General features: G+C 42.3%; 2 protein-coding genes across 2 annotated transcripts; one reads left to right on the top strand and one right to left on the bottom strand.

Annotated features, from left to right (window-relative positions):
• Positions 1–2,354: 2,354 nt before the first annotated feature.
• On the top strand, positions 2,355–3,191 carry si:ch211-212d10.2 (uncharacterized protein LOC557710 homolog). Its single transcript, XM_068743504.1, has 3 exons — positions 2,355–2,544; positions 2,797–2,912; positions 3,099–3,191. The coding sequence occupies exons 1-3, from the start codon at positions 2,355–2,357 to the stop codon at positions 3,189–3,191; spliced, it is 399 nt and encodes a 132-aa protein (XP_068599605.1).
• A 4,306-nt stretch (positions 3,192–7,497) lies between these two features.
• Positions 7,498–20,321, bottom strand: cilp2 (cartilage intermediate layer protein 2). The gene is made up of 9 exons (XM_068743742.1): positions 20,258–20,321; positions 15,264–15,338; positions 14,063–14,332; positions 13,752–13,934; positions 13,280–13,435; positions 12,880–13,197; positions 12,423–12,531; positions 11,970–12,127; positions 7,498–9,914 (listed from the first exon to the last, which is right to left on the bottom strand). Exons 1-9 carry the CDS (start codon positions 20,319–20,321, stop codon positions 7,498–7,500), a joined length of 3,750 nt encoding a protein of 1,249 aa, XP_068599843.1.
• Between the last annotated feature and the right edge of the window lie 2,022 nt (positions 20,322–22,343).

The raw sequence follows: 22,343 nt of genomic DNA, 5'->3' as shown, positions 1-22,343 counted from the left end.
AATGCAGGTCTGCAAGGTCAGACGTAGACACTGGGCTCAGGAGGTACTTGTGGGTTAAGTTTCCTGTCCACCACACATAAAAGTTGAGTCTGGATTTGCATTTGAAGTAGCATAAAAACATCATGGCCATTCAACCCCTGTAATAGAAGACATCGAGTACCAAGAGGACAATTATATTATCCTTAAAGGAATCAAAAATATCCGTGCAAAGGCAAGATCTGTTAAACTGAGCATGGAAATCATCCAGGTAACGGCGTATAAGCCCCGTTGGATGGAGAGTTGGTCTTCCATCCGCCATTGGCAGATGAGTTAGGAGATTTTTTAGGTTGGTTGCTGCGTTGTAGACAAGGCAAAGCTGGTGATGGATGACTTTGGGCTCTGCTCACAGTTGAATATCTCATCTGAGCCAGATTTTCTCTCCACAAAATTCTGCCTCATGTAAATATTGTCTGATCAGAGTAACGCAACGAGAATTCAAAGACAATTTATGGACAGCCAGTTCTATTCTCCTGTGGTCACTTTGGCCAGCTTCCTACTGTCTGCACCTTTGTTTATTAGTCCCATCCAGCTTGCTGATTCAAGTTTTCCACATTCCATCATTTGATTTCTATTACATTTTCTCTCTATGAAACTCAAATCGTGTTTTAATTTGCGTATTTTCCAGTTGTATTTACCACTTAGCATGCCAAAGCCAGGCTGTTGATAATCTCTCCACTTTTATTGTGTAGCATTTTGGCTCAAACCCTGTAGAGCGCATTTAATAACCTCAGTAACACACCCTATAATGAACTGCGATGTTAAATCGCAGTTCATAAACCGCTTTAGTGATTTTATGATTCAATCCTGCTGTATGGCTGATTACCAGTGAATCAAACGTACTAACATTTTCATTTAGTATAAGTGCATGTAAAGATTAATACATTTATTTCTGTCATTTCTTATTTACTGAAAGGCACTAATATTCTTTGTCTAATTTTCAGCAGGTGCAGCACCTGCAAGGGGTTTCCAGGCAAGCTAACTCAGCATTTAGGCTTTATTCTATTCAGTGGCAGTGAAGGCAGCGTCCCAACATTTCAGAATTGGGCTTGTTCATGCAAATTTATTTTTTATTTGATTTTTTTTTACAGAAATTTATGAACATTTATAAAATGCTTGATTCCATGGATATCAACTCTATCTGTTTTATCACAGTGACTATTTTCCTAATAATAATATGGAGGCATGTCAAATTACTAGATATGTTAACAGTTATTCCCTTACTAGCTATAGCCTGCAACATATTTGAAAATGGTACATGTAGGCAGAGATATCTCCATCCTCCATTGATTTTCCTACAAGCATTTACTTTCACTGCGATCCAACTTTTGATGAGATGCAGCTCTTCTTGAATGTGACACATTTCTCAGCAATCATCTTAGCACAGGCTGCAGTTTTGCTTGAGTCAGCTTCTCAGAGACAGGAATCAGAACAAGAAGCCTCTGTTAAACATCTTTGCAGTCTAGACAGCAGCTAACATGGTGCAGGCGAAAGCTGCCAGCAGCATTAGACCGGCACAATACTTGGAGACATAAAGATTAGAAGGAATACAGATCATTCTCTTATTTTTGTTTTTCGCAATTTGCCAATTGGAAAAAAGGAGTAGGTTGCACAAATATCAACATGAGTGCGGCTGTAAAGGCCACATTTAGCAGCTCTGACCTGCTGCAAACATGAGCCAAGCCAAACAACAGCTGCAGGCACCATTCATGTCGGCCCACTTCTATAGGTAAAGGCCTCCACTTCTATAATTCCTGTGTTTGCATGCTGCAATGTCCTTCTTCTAATCCCACCACAGATATTTTATAGGATTCTGCACTGCATCGCTAGAACGATGCGGCGCGTCTTCTGAAAGCAAGCCTTGATGTTTTCGTGCATGTTTTGGACAACATCTGATCTGAGTAATACTTTCTCTGGAGAATTACTGAATTAAATAACTTAAAATAAAAGTATCATTTTGTGCTGAATGTGGATTAAACATTTTTATTTTATTTTTTAATATATTTGAAATCTTCTTTGATTTGATTATATAACAGCTGGCCAGCTGAGGTTGAATTCGACTTGCAGCTGTAACTGAGAGGAGCATCCATTCGGATGGAGCGGCTGTCTGGGTGACGGTGTCCCGGATGGGTGCGTGTCTGGCCGGCTGCTGCAGGCAGAAGGCTCAGCGCGCACTGGGTGACCGTCTCACCGGCCGGCCAGCGCGCAACACGCACGGAGTCTTTTCACTGAGCGAACGACCACAGTGATCCACGCGTGGGGAACAACAGCCACACAGTAACTCGGAGAAGCGGTTTTAATCCCCCCCCCCCCCTCTCATGGCGTCCGGCTGCGCAGATGAAACGGGACCCACGGAAGGCACTTCGTGGAGGCTCATCGGCCCAGCCGCGGGGCTTTCCGAGAAGCGCTGCCGCCTGATGCGCTCCTCCCTCGGCCGCGGCTCGGATGTCTGCCTCTTCTACGTGAAGGGAGAGTTCTTCGCTATGGATGCTCGCTGCGCACATTCCGGTAAAAATCAAACGAATCCTCGCTCAGATCAGACAGAATGTAGAGCTGTCGCTTCACATCCGATCACGATCATTGATTCATGTAACAATACGCGTAATTAGGAGAAGGTAGGGCTCCCTATTCACTGCGCCCAACTGGGTTCTGGTTTATTTATGCATAAAAGGGCAGATTAATCAGCTTCACAATCCGATTAAAAATAATAATAATTTGTTTAGAGGAAGAAAATGATTGACAATTCCTTGTGTCTCCCAGGAGGCCCTCTCTGCGAGGGGGACATTGAGGAGGCTGACGGGGTCCTGCGGGTCTTCTGTCCGTGGCATTACTATGACTTTGACCTCAGAACCGGGAAGTCAGGGACCTCCTTGCAGGTCAGTGATTGAAACAGGTCTCCTCTCCACCAAACAGATAATATTACCTGAAAGCACTGGAATCCGTTTTAACTATAGAGCATCTGAATTGCATTGGAAACATATTGGGCTCGTCTTGGCACCTTGTGCATCCTTGACTCTTCTTCTCATGACTTTATGTTTTTTTGCTGAATTCTATTTCTGCAGCAAAAGGTGCATGAGGTGAAGCTGGAGGACGGCAACGTGTACGTCAAACACGCCAGTTGTCTGTCTTTGCAGCCTGTGGATGAGAAGAGTTGAGCCCTTCAGCCCTTCATGCAGCGAGCCCACTCTGACTATATTTTTAAGACTTTCTTCCACGAACCCAAGCCATCTGAAACATTCCTATAAGCCTTATCTGTCATTTTCTCAGACCTTTCTACTTTGATTGCTGGGAACTGTGCATGATATCTGATCGTCTGAAGAGGACATGACATCATTAAATAGTTTCAGAGTTTTTGTCGCTGGCATTCCAGGTAGAGACTCATCATAGAGGAGCTCAGCACTAACCTTCAAAGCATCTCTATACAGATTGGACTGACGTGACCACCACATTTAATTTAGAGATTTTAGATGGATCCCTGAAGATACCGTCTAAATAAGGTCCATATCTCGGTACCTGGACGATGATAGGCAAACACAACGGAGATTCTTTATCTTTTCAGACCTTGACGGTTCCTCCACCGCTCCTCTTAGCACTTTTTTGCTGGTTCCTCACCTTCATTTGAAATGTGAGTTAGTTTAATTACATTTTGTTAGTAATGACACACTTTAACTGCACCTACCTGCCATCAGCTGCTGCTGTCTCGTGGAATGCAAACTGTATTTATTGTTACAAAGGTGTTTTGATCTGTATTTTAATTCACACATTAAATAATTCAATACTCCCAAGCATTCAGAATCATTTTAGTGTGTTCTTAAGGCAAAACACACAACACATGAAATGATGTGAATCTAATGTTACCACAAAATCATTTATTTACAGCTTCCGATTCAGATTTCATACAATATACAATTTACAAAAAACAAAACAAAAATGTAATTCAGAGAGACACAAGAGAGAATGAACTGATGTGTTGATGGTTTGTGGAGGACGGAGGATTCTTAGGTTTTCTGCCTTCAAGTTAAACGGTGCTGATTAGTTTTACATACCGGTACCTTAAAGGAAAAATTGCCTTAAATCATTGAATGGAATTAGATGAAATACGAAAATAGGAGTTGTCTAGCATGTAAAATCACCAGCATGAATCTGTAAGAATATTCATCTCTAATAATTCTAATGTCAGATTACTCTTGTATAAATATCAAGATGCAAATAGCAGCTGGTTAGCATAGCTCATTAAAAACAGCCTGGTTTTATCCAAAGTTAGTAAAAGTCACAACCAGAAACGTTAACCCTGATTCTAAAATCCCGTTAAATGTAATAAGTTGTATGATAGTGTTTGTTTTATCTGTGAATTTGGCCTGTCCTAACATTGGCCTGAAATTTCCCTGCTGTTATTGGGGTTCCCAGGAGACCCTCCACCAACATTATTTACAGCGTAAAATGGAGAATCCCCGTCCACTTCCCATGAAAATGCTTTGACATTGTAAGCATTGTTCCTCTTGGACAGTGCAGGTAAAAGCAAAAGATTGAGCAATACTACGAAACGCATCTTATTGTAGAGGATGTTATTCTGTCCTCCAAACTCTTTCCTACAATTCAGCCAAACTATTAAGCAAAAGCACTGCAGTCAGGACTGTTTAACCTCAGCTGCATATCTCTAGCACAGCTTGAAGGAGATGCAGCGTAACACTAACACTCACGTACGTGATTGGCGAAAACAAACAGTTCACTTCATAGACCTGATCCAGGAACTGTCTCTGCTTATTAATTTTGATAGAACTGTAATTATATTTAAAAAAAATGTAATAAGGATCAAAACAATGCATTTGTTTACATTCATTTGTAGAAGACAGAAAACTCTTCTATGTTTACATTTCACTTGACATGTTAAGATTGAAACTGCAGCTACAGATACAGATAGGACTTGTGTTCTCATCTTAAATAGGCCAACAGGAACTGTTTGACGGTAAAAAAAACAAAACGAAAAAACTTTAAGCACCCTTAAGCTATGTTTGTAATAATAATATTAAATCCCTGTAAAATGAAATAATTACTGACAACATTTTCTTTGCAGTGTGTCATATCTGCTGGATTCACTCTTCAACTCCCTCTATTTGATTCTAAAGAGTGGGAAATTTCACTTGAGTCTATAAACCAAACACTGTGGAGGTTCTTTAATCTCCTTTGAGACGTGGCAAGTCTTTGGAGGACCCATATTACTTTCCCATGTAAAGCCTTACGTAAAGGTTTGTTCAGCCTATTATTGTTCCTGTGTTCTCCAAACTCCTCTGATAACTTCTCCTTATGAATAAGCCAATTCTCCTGTCAAAGCATTCCCCTCCAAAAACCTGCATTCTTCCATGTGCAACCACTTTTGAAGGCCAATATTCTGTAAGTGATGGACTGTGTGGCCAGAGACCACTAATATTTTTCCATTTACCAAACAGTACCCCAAAATAATTAAATTCATGGCTAGATAATCTCGCCCCCTCATTCTCTTGACATTACCTCCAGTTGCTCTACAGCTGTTGGGCCTCCTTAGCTGACCTGAAACACCAGTGCATTTTTATAGGACTTTTTCCCACACCTGGACTCAATCATCCTCTTTCTTACAGGGTGGGTGCTGCATGTGCTGTTTGTTTTTAATCTGGAGATCTGGACTATTGAGTCATGGATGGCCTCTCTCGGGCCTCTGATAAGAGAGGTCAGTGAAACTGTCAAAGGTACCACCTGTTGTCACCATATTACTGTGTGTTTCTGGAATATGCTGCTTATGGATAGAAGCTGCACTAAAGGCGTAAAGTGAAGTTAGCAGTGCGTAGCATCTCTATAGCACAGATATATTGTTAAACAATGTGAAGCAATACAGCTGTTGCCCATAATTTTCATTGAATTTAAATGGGATTAGGAGCATTTGAAGATTCAACAGCAGAGTGGGCTGGGTGTAATTTAGAGGCATTTTTACTGTAATCGCCTGTGGCAGAGTACATTGTTCATTAAGTCCATACATTGTTTACTGGAAATAAACTCGTTTGGCTGTTTGGGCAAGTCAAATAGTCATTCTCAAGAGAGTGTAAACATTATTTCCTAATTAACAGAAGGATTATATTTACTTGTGAGTCTCTCCTGGTTTATCTATGGTCCTATTTATTTGGTTTCGGATTAGTTCAGCTCGGGGAATCCTTCCATTAGCCTGCAAGTGCTGTTTCGAGGATTAAAAAAAGTAATCTATTACTGAATTTTTCATGACAGAGCGAAGGTTATCTCTATTATCAACCTTTTGAGATATTATTCTTTTAATATCATGTCTGTTTCTGGGTCGCTGTCAGTGCTTTTGAAAACGCGGCCAGTGAATTCATATTTCATTTCTTAATTTACGCCTCATGCAGGACTCAAGCCGTGCGCCTCATTGATTAATAATGAGAAAGCTCTGCTGGGAGTTTGAACTCCAGCTAAGAATTGTGCTGTCTGAAGTTGAAAAGATTACTGTGGTGTACAAGTTTTAAAACCCATCAATGATTCATGCACTTAAGTATGTCAAAATGTATAGATTAGTTAAGATATTTTAAGAATAATAACATGAAAAATAACAAATACATCATTTATTTAATTATTGCACTTTAAGGTAGAAAAAAAAAGTTATAAATATTTTACTGAACAACAAAAACAAAATGAAATTCGACCCTGAATGAGTCTGTAATGCTTTCTGAGAAACCGTACTTTGGGAATATGTGCTTTTGGGTAATTATTTACTTTTTGGAATGTGCAGTAGAAACAATGAAATAATAATAAACCTCACAATAAACCATCCTAATTTCAGACTTCCAGCTCCGAGTGACAGTGTCATAGTGAAGGCCTCAGTCTTGCACATTCTGAGTAAGCATGAAGGACATTTGGCTGAATGACAGCTGTGACATCCTAATGAAAAGCATTAAGAGGCATGACTGACACTATGAAGCGTCCTGCGTTCAAAGAAGTTGAAGTAGTTGTGAAGTATAATGGGGGCCTGGTTTAGTATTTACAGTTTTTGAAGGTTTGGTTTCTACTCAAGCATCAAGAGATGTCAGCACCAAAACGGCCATCATCGGCTAAGCGCTGTACCACAAATTAGAAGTTACATCGACAAACATCAAGTGAGTCTATTCATACAGAAATAAATCAAAGCTAATTAAATAAATGCCAGGAAGAAATGTATATACCAACCCTTCAAGTAAGTATGTCTTATGAATATTTTCAATCTCACTCATTGATTTTTTTCTGAATTGCTGTCTGCCTCAGTCTTTTGGTTTCCATAGTCAAGAAGGAGTTCACGCTCATCAACAGATGGGGAAGCGTTACTTCGTTGAATTGATGTCACCATGACCTGGAAGTAAAAAAGCAAAGAGCATATACTGTACATGTAATAACTCTTATAATACTGTCAAAATAAAGACATGTCTGATTGATTACCTCTTGGAACATCTATTGCCGTTGCTGTGTGCGCATGGCCAATCTCCTTCTGGTGGAAGAGCTCACTCTGCGACTCTGCGTCCTGCCCTGCTGCTCAGAAGGATAGGCCACTATCCGGGAGGGTGATCTCTGCACCTGCAGACCCTCTGACTCCCTCATATCCCTGGCCATTTGAGACAGAGTCTGAACTGGGTTGGTCTGCAGACGTTGGAAAAGACTCTCTCTGTTAATCTTTCTCTCTGGACAGATGAAGGTAAGAGCCACGCCATAGTCTGTCTTCATTTCACGGGAGAAACCATCCGAGGTCCCATCAAAACAGCGCCCTATAGCAATCTCCTTGGCCACCCTGGGATTCTGGTCTGTGACTGTGTAGATACCATAGTTGTGCCCCAAAGGATCGACAGGGGCTAGCATGTTGAATGCATGTGAGTCATTATTTTGGGCAACTGGTGGATGTTTGATGAGATATTCTTGCAGGAGGCTGTTGGTGCCAATCCTGCGACAGTTCCCCTGAGGAAGTACGGATATGAGGGATCTGTCTACTTGAGCTTGGTCAAACAGCATCCCACTGCATTTGAACTCTACACATGCGGCTGAGGTGTTGGCCTCCCGCATGTCCCGGGTGCTACGAATGTCTCTGATGCCATAGAGTTTGCCCTTTGTTTCCCTGTGTGTTCCTCCCAGATTCCTTGATCGGATCATTACTTCCTTCTGTCCATGGATCTTGATCTTAATATAACATGCTCGGAACTCTTGGGGATTAGGCCACCAAGAAAGGTAGTCTCCGGTCCAGGTGGTCAAATCGGTCTCCTCAAAAGGAACAACATTGTATTCATACTTGTCCTTTTCCACTCTGAAGAATCTGAAATGATTTGCATTAACAGGGGCATTTTCACAACCTAATACATTCCGATACGGATATATTGGTCCATTGGTTTCATCAAAGTTATTTTGGTTTGGCTTTGCCAAGTTGATGCTGAAGGCTGTTTTCTTCAGGGCTGGATCGTCATGGTCTGAGCGTTGGTAGTCTATTTTGTCTAGGTATGGCTGAGAAACTCCAATGATATTTGGATTCATCTTGGGGGAGGAGGGAGCAGCTTCCAGTTCTTCCCCACCCATCATTGCTGTGACATACGCTGTGTAAGCATCTGACCTTTGAGCATCGCAGAAAGCTGGCAAACAGGCTCCATTGGCTCCAGTTATGACACTGTCAAAGCGCCCCCATGCCCTAGGATTGGAAGAATAACCGGGTTTGGGTTCCAGGTTTATCAAGCTGATCACAACACCCTCAAGCTGCTCACTGGGCAGGAACTTGTCACTCATGTAGGCACGTACTTTGACGTAGCAGCGTCTGGTTTCAGGCACATCTAAATTGAAGAGCCTTCGTTCTCTGATCTCCATGTTGCCGATGAGGAACGTGCGCTCCTCCCGTTTGCTCCGCCCATGTCCACCAGTAGTTGCTGTGCTGTAAGAGAAGTCACTTTCCTCTTCCCAGATTCCCGTGTCTGGGTTTAAAGACCACAGTTTCATTTTGGGGATGTGCTCTTGCATTTTGACATGCTGCGTGTCAAGAAGAACTTGAACTGCTCCAGCTCCAAGTGCCGCCTTGTTGGTCTCATCTCTGAAATCCACTGAGAACATACCATAGGTCCTTAAAGGGAGCATGTCACCCTCATCATCTACAAAGTTAAGATCACCAGGGGTTGCAGCCGCTGTTGTGATATTTCGTGGGTCAATGAATGTGACGCTGGCTTTCACAGTCCCCTTATAGATTTCTCCATTGTCCTTGTGGAAGGAGTTGGGAGGAATAATCAACTGACCTATCGGGTCTTCCCCTTTGATTTCTCCAAGGTTGATAGAGTTAGTCTCTGCTGCATTGATTTCAATCGGCGTTTGCTTTCTCATCACCTTCACATTGTGGTAGATGGAGCCACCTTTCTTATCAAACACAAACACTTTGGGAGTGTCAATAAACTTTTCAGTGGGATCAACAAAATTAACCACTAATCTCTGTGTATCATGAGTGATTTCTAATGAGAAACTTCCTTGGTATCCAGTGGTGCCGACCCGCTCTTTGCCAATGTGAATATGTCCAAAACGCAGAGGCTCACCATTGTCAGCTGAGACCACTCTACCTCGAACCAGCACAGTTGGCTGCACACACTTCTGACAGCCACACTGTGTGACAGCCCGGATAGGGAGACTGTAGCTCCCGCAGTCAATCATTCGAGTTTCCACATCTTGGACCCCACAGCAGAATGTATTTCCATCTCTGCAGCGCATATCAAAGTCTAGGGAGCCAGCGCATTTATTGTGAGGGCAGCGGCCGGCGTTGTAGTACTGGGAATTGGTCCCTGGTTGTGCGCAGTCCATCGGCAATCTGATGAGGTGTGCCTCAGGGATGGAATTGCAAGCTGGTGATCCTTTTGCTGTAAATTCAACAAATTACATACATTACTCTACTGTTGAACAGACACATGTGCAAAACACATTAGTTGTCTGATGAACATACAGTAGGTGTGCAAATTATCTTTGTGTTTTACATTGCTGTGCTTTTATGCTGTAAACATAGGCTTGTTGAGGATATGACAATAACCTACCTATGTTTAGATTTCCATGATAGAATACTGGGTACTGGGCAATTGTCTATCAGTGCATTAATGCAGCTTAAATATGTATATGTCTTTCTTTTCCCACACAATGTCTGCATGACCTAAAACAACTACCTGTAACTTAGACAATAAGAAAGGCATGAAAAGGTCACTAGATATGAAGTTCAAAGATTTATTTATCAACCATCCAGATGGAAGTTGGAAAGAAAAATGTCTGTGAATGATATCATTGTTGCATTTGTAGTCAAATATCCCTGCTAAGCTCCATATCTCCCAAAGTCCATAATTGCAGACACATGGAGCAGCATGACAGACACGCATGAAATACCATTACAGCACTAACGACTTTACCAACAGTCAGTTTCCGTTGACATTAATTATGTAGCTTCAAATTAAATGCATGAACTATGATTAACACATTTAATAAGTTAAATTCAATCTCTGCATAATGTAAAATGAAAATAGAAACCATTCTCTGTTAAAGGAATACGTAAAATGTCACCTTGCCCTGGGCTGCAGGTGTTGTCTTGCCGTAATTACTTTTGGAGACTGGAGATTTGTCGGTGGCCTGGGTTAGATTGGTTTAACAGTCCACTGTGGAAACTCTGTTTTTCAATTTGTGTCTTTGCTAACAAGCACCATATTTGGAATGTGTCGATTCCTCATACGGAAGTGGAAATATATGCTTTTCTTCCACTGAGGGAGAAAAGAAGCGAGGCTTATGGACAGTCTTGTAATTTGTCTCAACATTAAATCAGGCTAGAGCTTTTATTTCATTCAGAGCCATCTTAATGCAATAATGAATTTCTATTTAAGGAGCCATAGACCTTCAACCGATGTAAATAATAAAAAGGATTAGCTGCAAGAACAGCAGATTATGAATCCCATAATATATTTATTTTATTTTCCTATTTTCCATCCTTTTCTACCTCATCTTAGGACACATTGGTTTTGTTCATGGATGACTTTGTTGGATTTTAATGCAGACAATTCCTGTAAAGTGTGGCGTCAGTCTCAGAGGCAGTTGCTTTTCATGCATTAAAATTAATTTAAGTTTTTAGTTTTTTCTCAGTGGATTTCCTAGGAACTGACAGAACTAATGAATCACTATGCCACACACAAATTCACTGGGATAGCATCCACCCAGAGCTAAAATCCCTATGTGCCTCATGCCGTCAGCATTGTAAATTATTTTCTTCCTAGGCTGATGATGATGAATTGCAATTCACATTACCGGTACATCACTGCACCAGCAATTAAAATATGTTTTTGTAACTTTCTGACCGAAACAACACATTTCTTTGTAGATTGCAAGGAGCATCGGCCATCCATGAGTTCCACATCTTATTGTAATAAAAGGAATTATTATTTCATGACAGAAATCACATTTTTGACAGCCTAAAGATGGTCAAAAACATCATAAATCTGTGCACACATTTTATGGGCCATGGCCATCTAGCACCTCCTAAAGAGTTGTTCCTGTGACAACCTTAACCTACGTGTTTGAAATTCATTCGTCGCATGTATTATATAGATTTATGAAAAAGCCTCCTGTTGCTACAACGCAAACCTAACAGGAAGTCTATTGGAGGGTTCATTTGGTCACCTGTGGCTTTAACTTATAGTAGGGAGTCAGAGTGAGAGGAAAGATGGCTGTGACTGTACCTAAATCTAACAAACTGTGCAATAAATGTGCACGTTTGTTCTATCACCTGAAGTTGAATATACTGTAAATTAAAACCTTCTCACCTTGAGATGTTGGTGTGTGTGTGTGTGTGCAGCATGCCCAATGAGAATAATACAATTATTGCTTCTTCTAATGGTGAGATGTAATTGCTGTCAGCAAGAGATGTGAGGCTTAATTGCACATACCAATCACAGTGAGGGAGGATGCGGAGGACTTGATGCTGCCTGCAGGGCTGCTGGTTTTGCAGTAATACTGCCCTGACTGATCCAGCTTCAGGTCCCGTAGAACAAGGTCGTCCTCATATTTATATACCTTCCTGTCCAGCAGAGTCCCGTTGTGGTACCTTGAAAAGTAATTCCACAGAAAATAGAGATAGCCTTTTATGTCTCAATGTCGAAGTATTGGTTGGTTGTGAGAAACAACAACAGTTAAATACATAGATAGATTTTTGACATTGCCATTGCTACAGGCTCGTAGAGATGAGGAGCGCTATCACCTCTACAGTTCTCCTCGTCTCCTCAGAGTGATTTAGCATCTTTGAGTTTCACTCTCGTCAATGGCATGCACCCACGACGAAAAAGTGCGGGCCCAGACAAACTGCCATGTGATTAATGTGCCAGCACTACTATCCATCTTACCAGTAGTATTTGTCGGGTGATGGCAATCCCATTGCCTTGCAGCACAACAACACTCTTCCTCCAGCGAAACGCACCTTGTCCTCCGGGTGAGTCACGATATATGGCTTTTCTGTGGAAAGGCGAAAGGAGCCAAGACTGAAGACTTTACTCTGACTGTTGTGAATGAAAAATTACTCTTGCCGGGAATTGTACTTTGAAAGTAGCAACTAAACCTACAGACAATATTACAATAGGCCAGACTAGGCTGCAGTGTGGATTTCCTGCTTTCTATGCACTTGGAATGGTAATAATGAGAATTAGGATTTTTTCTTTTTACAAAAATAACCAAGAATATCCTATTCATTATGGTATGTACTGTATTTTTGATTCATTAAATGCAGCCGATCTTAACAATTATTTAAAATAAAATAAAAAGAAATATAATTTTGCCATTAATAGCTTTGTAATTAACACTCACCAGCTGATTTGAGGACAGCTTGCACCCACGATAAACCTGTGGTGTTGCTAAAGGTGGACACAGTGATGGGTGCAAACTTCTCCTTCATAATGGAGATCAAGGTCGAGCTGGAAGAGCAGACTCCTGTGAGCCTGAACTGGCCTTTGGCATTTGTACGAGCAAGGACTATCTTCGGTTGGCTAACCAGCGCCACTGACGCTCCTGCCACAGGGACTCCAGTCACACTGTGGACTTCTCCATGCAGCGCATGGTTGTCACACACACACAGGCTACAGTCGTCATTCGGACGGCCCTCGTCGCACACGCGCTGACATTTAGCTGTAGGGAGAAGAACAAGAGACGTGAGCACAAACTGATGCAGGCGCAAAAACAAAATCTGGCTTTTACCACACAGGCTCACCCGGGCATGGACTCTTCCCACACTTCTGAATTTCACCAGGTCGTCCAGAACACGGAACGGTCGGTGAGGTCCTTATGCAGGTCCTCCTCCTTATCCTGCGACCTCCACCACAAGTCGCCGAACATGAACCCCACCTTCCCCACGGACCCCATTTAGCTGATCACAAAAAAAAAAGGAATGATGTGATTAAATGTTGTGATCAATCATTTCACTAATTCACTCAACCATTTAAACATTGTATTACATGTGAGCTGTTACATAATGGGCACAAAATGATAAAGAAAGCTGATAGATATTTCTGATTGAAAGGACACACAGCAGAAAATAATCTAACAGAGCTCCGGTTGTTGAAGGAAAGGTATTAATCAATTAAAAGTATTTTCTCATCACGCAAGTCTTGCACATCACCACCATTGCACCTCATCATATTGTATAATTTACTGCCACAAGTTAGAATCTTAGAAAGTGTCACCTGTACACGGGGGGGTGGAGCATTCCCTCCTTTCTGACTGGCGCCCCTGGCATGCTGGCACCAACAGAAGAGGCATTGGCTGGGTGTTCACGCATTTCCGCTGGCGAACCTGGATGCCTACGTCGTTACAAACCGGGGTTGAACACGGACCCCATTGGCTCCACGCCGTCCAGTAGCTCTGTTCTAAACGTACGCATTGGAGAACAGAGGGTGACATCTGGAGCAAAGCTTTCACTACGTAACAACAACCAAAATCATTAAGATAAAATAACATTATATGATCTCCTCTGCGCTTCTGTCATCAGAGCTACCTGGTGGACACTGAAAGCGGACATGGTAGTTGGAGCAAACACGGCCATTGGGCTGTTCTTTGTTGATGCACCAGAACCCTTTCTCCAGACTGGAGTGGACAACTTCTCCAGTTTCCGCCGCTGCCACCCAATCTGTCGTGCGAGCCTCCATTGCCATAGGCCGTGTGCAAACTCTCTCCCTGTAGTAAAAACGGATGGCCTCCAGCCGCTCGTAGTCCCCGTTCCCTCCGGGATGGTCGATGTTGAACCAGGACGTCCATTCTGTCACGTCTGGGGACACGTGGAGTGGAAACATAGATGCAAATAGAAGGTTAGGATAGCAAAAAAAAAAAAAAAGTGTCAGAAAGAATGAAAGCAATTCAACTCAGGAGCCAGAAACAAGGGATGGGTAAGGAAATCGGTAGGGGTAGGTTACAAGTTTTAAGAGTCGGAGGAAGTCTGCTGCTGCAGTTTGAATCGTTCCTCGGATACACCAGGGAGCTTTGCGTGGTCCAAGTTCTTTCCAAGCCTCCTGGACTAACTGATGAGACGTGCTGTCTAGTTTTTTTTTAGTCGGCTCCGTTTTCTGAAACCTGAGCATTTCCTCTCAAGAAATGGGATTAATTTTAAAAAAAGAAAAAATAATTTAGCGACAAATTAGAGGGCGCTCTCGGGCGATGCACGCAACAATCTGAATAAAGGCGACTGCTGGCAGCCATCAAATTCCTTTCAAAGGCAAATTCACGACACATAATTCTGATTATCTTTTTGGATTTTGCAGTATAGAACAGGCCATTGCGTATATTATAAACTCTAGCAAGGTAAAAAAAACAATCTATATTGTACGTAGCTGCTCAAACTGCTGCCTATACACTGCATAAAGGCCCAACTGGTGAGCGGTATGAATAACCTGTGCCTCACTTCACAGTTATTCCAGCGGATTCTCTTCATATCGGACACAGCTCAGGAACTGCAAGTCAAACTTCATCCAGAAATATGTCCGTCATGTCGGAATGTTTAGATTGGATTGAGTCACGGCTCCGGGTTTTAAATAACTCGACTGTCTCCGTGAGCAGTGAGTCACAGCTGGCGATGCAGCAGTGGACTGCACTGATAAATTGCTGCTTCAAACTACAATTGTTAACTTCCTACTGTTTAGAACACTGCCTGACCCCCCCCCCCCCCCCCCCTGCCACTCAGGATGTGAGTATAGGTGGAGTACCTGATGTCTGGACATCAGTGAACAAGTTGAAGGCCGTCCTCCTGCTCCTGTCTGACCGACTCCTGGTCGCGGATCCTGCAAACAGGGAGAATAATATCCAAAAAGCCGCTGCTCAGTGCTTCTACTCTACTGAACTAAATGCATCTCTCTTCTTCTCCCAGACAATAAAGTCAATCGAATTAAACTGCAGCTTCACAGCATGAAGACTCTTCTAATCACATTTTTTTTTTTTATTATCCCAATTTTTCTCCTCTGTTAATTTGAGCTATATGCCTCCTCTCCTGTGAAACAATGAGGATTCTGGGGCCACTGAAAGGGGAGGAAATGGAATTAAATTGTCTGTTTCTATCCTGCTTTTCTCTTTCCTTGTGTCTAGTTTTCCTCTCCTCCTCCATCGGATCTATTTGCATATCGCTCTGTTGACGTTTCTTACGGCTGCTCTTTCTTCAACGACGTCCAAACGGCAGAACATCATCACACACAAAGCCTTTGGACATGCACGCTCATGCACACTCACACGCCGAGGCTGCATATACATTAGTTCTTTTCTGTCCACTGATGAAGCAAACAACTGACATTTTTGTCAATTAAAAAAGTAATTCTGGAGGAAAACGGATCATTATATTGAAAGTCAAATGGAAAATATGTACGGTGCATATTTAACAACACAAAGTGCAGCCCCGAATGCAAACTCAAACATCTTTCCCTTCAAAATAAGGCAGCATTGAACTCATCTGCAATTATCTCTTATAGTGCATGAAATATAATAATGATGTAAGCATGACTCAGTGATAAAGCCCAGTGTGTGTGTGTGTGTGTGTGTGTGTGCGTTTTGTGTGTATGTGTTGCTTTACAATCATATTTAATTAAGATCAAATAAGAAATAGCAGTGTGCTCTCCTTTCTGGCTCAGCCACAGACGACTGCGCGCACTGATTTGTCACAGCTGGAGCTTGATTAGCATCCTCATCATGGATCAGGAGGAGAAAAGGAGGACTCGTGGGGAGGAGCAGAGCGGGAGTTTACGATAATCTCAAGGATGAAAAGATGCATGACAAAGAGCATGGAAGAAATGGATGGATGGAGATCAAACTGTATCTAGGTGTGTGTGTGTGTGCGCACGTGTGTTTTCAGGGAAACATTGCTGAGTTTATGAGAAGCACAGAGGCCAGTATTGATCCCAATCCCCACTGGTTTTATGGCTCACTTCAAGTCTTTCTTGTCATGCCAGCACATTCCTTGAAAGCTTCTGCAAAGAAAGGTTATAGCTCGACAGAGAAAAGATCAACTGTCCAGATATGTATTACATAAGTTTAAGGGAAAATAGGCAGTCATCTGACCTTCATGGTTGTTGTTTTTATATGTCTCTGGCTTTAAAACTCCCACTGATGGGCTTCCATATCAGATTTGTCTGATACGCTGAATAAGCAGAAGCAAATGTTTTCGTACTGATCTGCTGCACAGATGTGGCTCTCCTTCCAGGTTTGCTTTATTTAATCAAATTGTTTTCACACCCTTCTCCTTTCTTTCTGTCCTTGCTCTAATCAAAATATTTTTCTCTTAAACATTCAGGATTTTTCTGCTGGAACAATGATCTTGTTTGTCTCAGTTAATTAACAGAGACTTACAAAATGATGTCTCATTAATTGCCTTCCTTACGCTGAATTTATTCAAGAGCCATTATTTTTCCTGCCCCCCGGTTACATCACACGCCTTCCGTGCTCTCACCAAGACAAAAGGGGACTCGCAGCAGAACCATTTTGGTCATATGATCTTTTCAAGACGTTTGATAACGAAAGCAAAATAGTATTTTTGAGAGTTTTTGCGGGGTGACTAATGGTTTTAGAAATAAAAAAAAGAAAACCCAAATTAGGCTCACGTGGCTTTTCTCTGCTTTCGAGTGGCACGTTAATGAATTTTGAAATCCAGGGATCTCATCTGGGCAAAGCTTCCTACAGCTGGTATGTAAGGGAATTGACCTCATCAGGAAGCAGGTTGCACGTTTCTTAAGCCAGGCGGTGTCAGATAAGAATTCCTCTTTAGTGCTAAAATAAATCCTGTGCTCTGCTGGTGCTCGCTTGCTCACAGTTTTAGTGTGGCTAAAACATGATGGCAGTCTGACTCTCAGTTACAAAACTCCTGTGTTAAAATGCATCCCACCATCCTGACCTTTTCACACGACTTCCTGCTTTGCTCACAGGAGTCTTGTTAGGATATTTCACCCATATATATATATAGGTATCGCCTATGCAGTTATTATTATTTCGCCTCATTGCGATCCTCATAAAATATAGACCACTTAACAAGGAATATAACATGTGCTTCTCTATGTTAGAGGAGGCCTGCCCCTGTCTGCTGGTTAGCATCTTGTAACAACATATAGCTACATGCCAAACAACTGAATGCTAGACTGTCAGTAACAAAAAAGCCTGAAATATAGCTGCTGGCTTTTCTTTTTTCTTTTTTCCTCCCACACTGCAGAAATGAAACCGTTGTGACAACTGCAATTCGTATTCCCCAAAAGCTATTTTTGGATGTCGTTCATTCATTTTGAATTTCCGACTGTTCTTGCAGCCACGCAATCCTTTATTAATGATCACCGGTGGCTTTGCCGAAAATGTCCACTTTCTGAGTGGGAGTTTTCTGTCTTCACCAGAATCTAATAAAAGAGCTGCAGAAGAGAGGAAGAAGCGAGAGACTGTCAGACTTTATAAAGTTAGGCCCAGAGTGGATTTAGGAAGAACAGACAGGTATGTTAAATAGCCGGTTTGGATTCTGTAGGTTATTCCAGATATTGAAAAGTGGGAGAAGACATCCACATCTATACAGTTTGATTTCAGCGTCACACAGATGCGTGTGTGTGTGTGTGTGTGTGTGTGATCTGTTTGCCATGTCATATGGAAGCTGTTTATGTGTTTGGCCAGTTCCTCAGCTGAAGTGTGTGTGGTTGCAGAGGAGTCTGCTTTTTCTCTCTGCATATATCTCTCTCATTACCCCGATGTTCCTTATTCTAAAATAATCTGATTCCTAAAACATCTGTGGCTCATTAAAATCTGCAATTTTACCCCTGACATTAACTAATGATCCAAATCAACCGCATGATTTAAGAATTTATAAAGCCATAACAAAGGCGTATTGTTCTTTATTTCTTCCTGATACTATTGAAGGGGCACTCGAGCAGAGCTGATTTCCCGTGTTTGAACATGTCTAAGTCCTCGCATGAACTTCTGCACTTGTGCACAAGTACAAAGAAATGTGCTGGAAAAGAATCAAGTGAAAGCAGCTGATTATTCCTGCAATAAATAATATTTTTGGCGCATCCGCATGTGTGTGTGTTCACACAAATACACAAAGCAAAGGAAAAGACAGATGCGATGCGGCTCGGACGTTGTCATTTTGTGCCTTCCTCTGTCATTCATCGTAAATCCTGTCTCGATCATTAAAGTCAGACATCCAGACAGCTCTGTGTTTGGAACTGGTCAGCATCTGGAGAACCAGCCCCCCCCTGTCTGACCTACTATGGCTCTCCAGTTGCTCACACACACCACCTAGCTTTGCTTCACAATTATGCAACTTGTCCTCTGATACGGTACGGGGAGTTAATAAATGTAAATGTGGGCTCTAAGGCGTGTGTGGAGGGAGCAACAAGGGTGAGAGCGTGTTTGATGGACAGGTCCGAAGGAGAGGGAGGGAGAAATGTGGGGAAAGTATGTGTGGAGAAACACCTGAATGAGACGCATAAGAAATGAAATCGCAAAGAATGAAACGGATGGAGACTCGAAGTCGCAACTTCACTGGGAGAGTAGAGACCGCCATGATAAATCAAATGAGGAAGAGTGGCCTGCCGGCCAATTTGATGAGGAAGAGAGGGCGGTGAAGTCATTTTACCTGCAATCTTTATCCCTCCATATTGCTCCATTCTCTCAATTCCCAGCAGGTGGGTCAAAGGCCACTCGCCTTTTGTTTCCAATGTGACCAGGTCGATGAGTGACCACTGCAGCCCTTGAGAAGCGTGTCACAGAACGTTATCTTTCCTATTAAAGGTCCTCATTCACTGTTCATCAGCGTGAGCGCAGAGCGGATCGTCACGTTACATGTCTGCCTGAACTCTCACCACCAGACTGAATTCTATATATTCATCAGTAAATGGCAAAGAGCCTCTGACAGACATTTACGACTCAGAGGCCTCTGAATCCAGCCAGACATGGAGACGATTGAGGTGTATTTGTAGCCACTTGCTTTCAAGGGCCTCCGGCTTCTTATAATGGAGAGCAGCTGTAAGGCAGACAGACAGTGACAGCTTTGGAAAAGAGCGCTACTACTGGTGTCGATCAGGAAGAGTGGCGCGCTTTGTAAAGATGATAAGAGCAACTCTAGGGGTGGGGGGGGGGGGGGGGGCAGCGGAGCATCATGTGGTGTTTTTGTAGCTGACAGTTCACCACATTAGAATTAAAAGAGAAAGCAGCGTTTAAAATGTGTGTTTGAGATTCTTTTCTGTGTCTGGGTGGCACTTCCCTACAGAGGGCCTTCCTCCTGTAGATAGTAGCCCCGAATGTTCATCGAGAGCAACACACACACACCAACAGTCACTTTAAATGCAATCAGCAGAACGTTTTCTCTGATTAAACCCGACAGCAGGAACACAGGATGAAGAGTTTTCACTGTATGCTCCTCCTCCTCCTCTTCTATCAGCACTTGATGTTGATTAGCCTGATGGTGAAATGTGCTGGTGACTTAACAGTAGAGATTAGCAACTTCTGAGGCGGTCTGTGAAAACACACACACAGCTTCATCATGAGCTCACCACCAAACATTTCACCGGAGTCCTGCTGCTTTGAGCGCCTCGACACTAAAACTCAGCTTTCCTGCACGCGTGCTTCACAGGATGGGATTGCCAGAAAGTGCGGATGCCTTTAAGTCTTAATTTTTTTTTTATGGAAACTCTGCATATATATTGTTGAAGTAAGAATAACGAGAACAGGAGCCTTGACTTACCTTGGGCCAGAGCCAGTGCAGCCAGGACAGACAGCAGGAGCGCCACCTTGTTTAATTCCAACATGGTGCCAAAGCTTCAGCTGCTGCTTAATTAAACTTTAGTCTAATCCTCTATAGCTATGCGTCGAGCAGCCCCCCCTCAGTCTGTCAGGTGCGAGTGATGCTGGCGCCCGAGCTGAACTTCACCGCTCCTCTTTCTCTTCCTCCTGTGAGTTGAGTTGCTGAGTTGGAGACAGGAGATCAGGCGTCTTTAAAAGAAGGGGGCATCGGGAGTACACACCAATCCAGCCCCTCTCTGCTCACCATTGGCCAGCTCAACATCTGGGTCCCCCCATATCATCTTCCCCAAAAAAAGGTGAGGGCACTGTGTGTGGGGGGGGGGGGGGGGCGAGGGACAGAGAGTCTCTTAATCACTCGAATAGTTTTAAATAGCAGTTTGTAATCCTTTTGCTGAAGTTTAATGAATGATATCATTTATTTGTATCTCCTTTATTCATTTTGTATTTTTGCCATTTTTTTAAAGCATTTCGAAAAATGAAAACTTTAAACCATTGATCTTTATCTTCTTTATGTCAGTCATGATAACAACTGCGCTCATGGTAACTGTTTAAATTATTTGTCTTAATAGGTTCTCTAAAGTGTCACACCCTTCACTGCCCCCACCCCTCTGTCTCCGTCTGTCTCGCTCATTTTATCTGTCTCCCCACCACAAACAGGACAGAGCCAGATGGTGCTGTGTCTCCGGTTGGACTTAATTCTGGTTCAGTTTTTGTACTTTTAACAGTCACTGATTGCAGGACGATGCGCTGCCAAAGAGTGGAAATGGCGTCATATGTGGCATGCCATTCAGGAAAAGCTCCTCAGAATGCAGACACCAAATGTGCTTATGAGGTGAAATGTGCTGTGGGTCATTTGCATCTTGTGGCAAAGACAATTGTGGAAAAAAACCCGCAATTAATAGATGTTTTATACAGTCGGTTTATTTTTTTCCAAATTTGTACAGAATAGGTGCGAAGCAGCAACTCTTTCCACCTCCGGAAAATGAGGTTACACAAACTGTACATACTTTACATACTTTTACGCACCGAATGCCCCTCATGTTGCTGATGGTTGTTGGGATGGGATGGAATTCAAGGATGAAATTGTTTAATTCCCTGCAAAGTGGTGGAAAGTAAGTTTGTTTACTTTGAGTTAACATTTCTATGTTATTTGAGCATATCGTGTTTATTGTACTACACCTAATTTCAGAGGTTATTAATATTATGCATCTATGTATAGTTCCTCCTGATTCTTCGGCTCTGTTGTCCAATAAAGGCGCTTAAAAGTTTTTGCACACAGAAATAAAATTGTCCGTCTGAAGAGATGTTTTGCGTGTAAACTCAGAGGCACTAACAGGAAAAGCTTCACTGCAAGGTGCATGTTTGAAAACTTGTGATATATTTACTGATAAAAGGATATAGTAGTTCCAAAATGAAGATTGAAAAGTTTTTTTTAAATGATGATAATAATGTTCTTACAGTTGTTCCAAAAACAAGTCTGTAAAAATGGAAAGCAAATAATGTCTGCCTGAGAAATCAAAATGAAAATATGAAAATTCAATGGTCTGCTGTATTTGTCAGGATGAAAAGGAAAATCTCTCTCTGAAAAGGCCTTGAAAATGGTTTGCATTTGAGTTTTTTTATTATGCAAGCAATAAATCCACCTTCCTGCCTATCAGTGCTCTATTGTAGACCTCTCTAAATCTGATGACAGTGTTTCTCTTCCATGTAATCTATCTCTCACTGGCCATTGCGACGAGTGCTACTGACATTTAGGATCGTCCGAAGCTCATTAGTGAACGGCTCTCGTGAAAGGCACACACGACAGAGTGGTGACAAGTTCCATTTTCCTGATGGAGATTGGACGGGCATGAAAGACAGAATCACTGAGCTCTCAGACATATTCATACGAGCCTTGTCAGTTCGCCTCTGACTGATTTAAAACCACTGAACAAAAAAAGAAAATGAAAACGCCTCAACTACATTCCTTTTCACTGACTTTCCACACACACACACACACACACACACACACACACCGGGCGATAGTA

Source organism: Brachionichthys hirsutus, chromosome 9, assembly GCF_040956055.1.
Source record: "Brachionichthys hirsutus isolate HB-005 chromosome 9, CSIRO-AGI_Bhir_v1, whole genome shotgun sequence".
Classification (NCBI taxonomy): Eukaryota; Metazoa; Chordata; class Actinopteri; order Lophiiformes; family Brachionichthyidae; genus Brachionichthys; species Brachionichthys hirsutus.
Note: the sequence above shows the minus strand (reverse complement) of the source record. Positions and strands in the feature narration are given on the sequence as shown.

What these genes read in the sequence shown, in the direction of transcription:
- si:ch211-212d10.2 (XM_068743504.1), top strand. Translation starts at nt 2,355, where the DNA reads ATGGCGTCCGGCTGCGCAGATGAAACGGGACCCACGGAAGGCACTTCG. An exon ending in TGCTCGCTGCGCACATTCCG is followed by an intron (nt 2,545 to 2,796) that starts GTAAAAATCAAA and finishes TGTGTCTCCCAG; the next exon opens with GAGGCCCTCTCTGCGAGGGG. An exon ending in AGTCAGGGACCTCCTTGCAG is followed by an intron (nt 2,913 to 3,098) that starts GTCAGTGATTGA and finishes CTATTTCTGCAG; the next exon opens with CAAAAGGTGCATGAGGTGAA.
- cilp2 (XM_068743742.1), bottom strand. Translation starts at nt 20,321, where the DNA reads ATGTTGGAATTAAACAAGGTGGCGCTCCTGCTGTCTGTCCTGGCTGCA. An exon ending in TCACCCGACAAATACTACTG is followed by an intron (nt 12,128 to 12,422) that starts GTAAGATGGATA and finishes TTACTTTTCAAG; the next exon opens with GTACCACAACGGGACTCTGC. An exon ending in ATCCTCCCTCACTGTGATTG is followed by an intron (nt 9,915 to 11,969) that starts GTATGTGCAATT and finishes TTGAATTTACAG; the next exon opens with CAAAAGGATCACCAGCTTGC.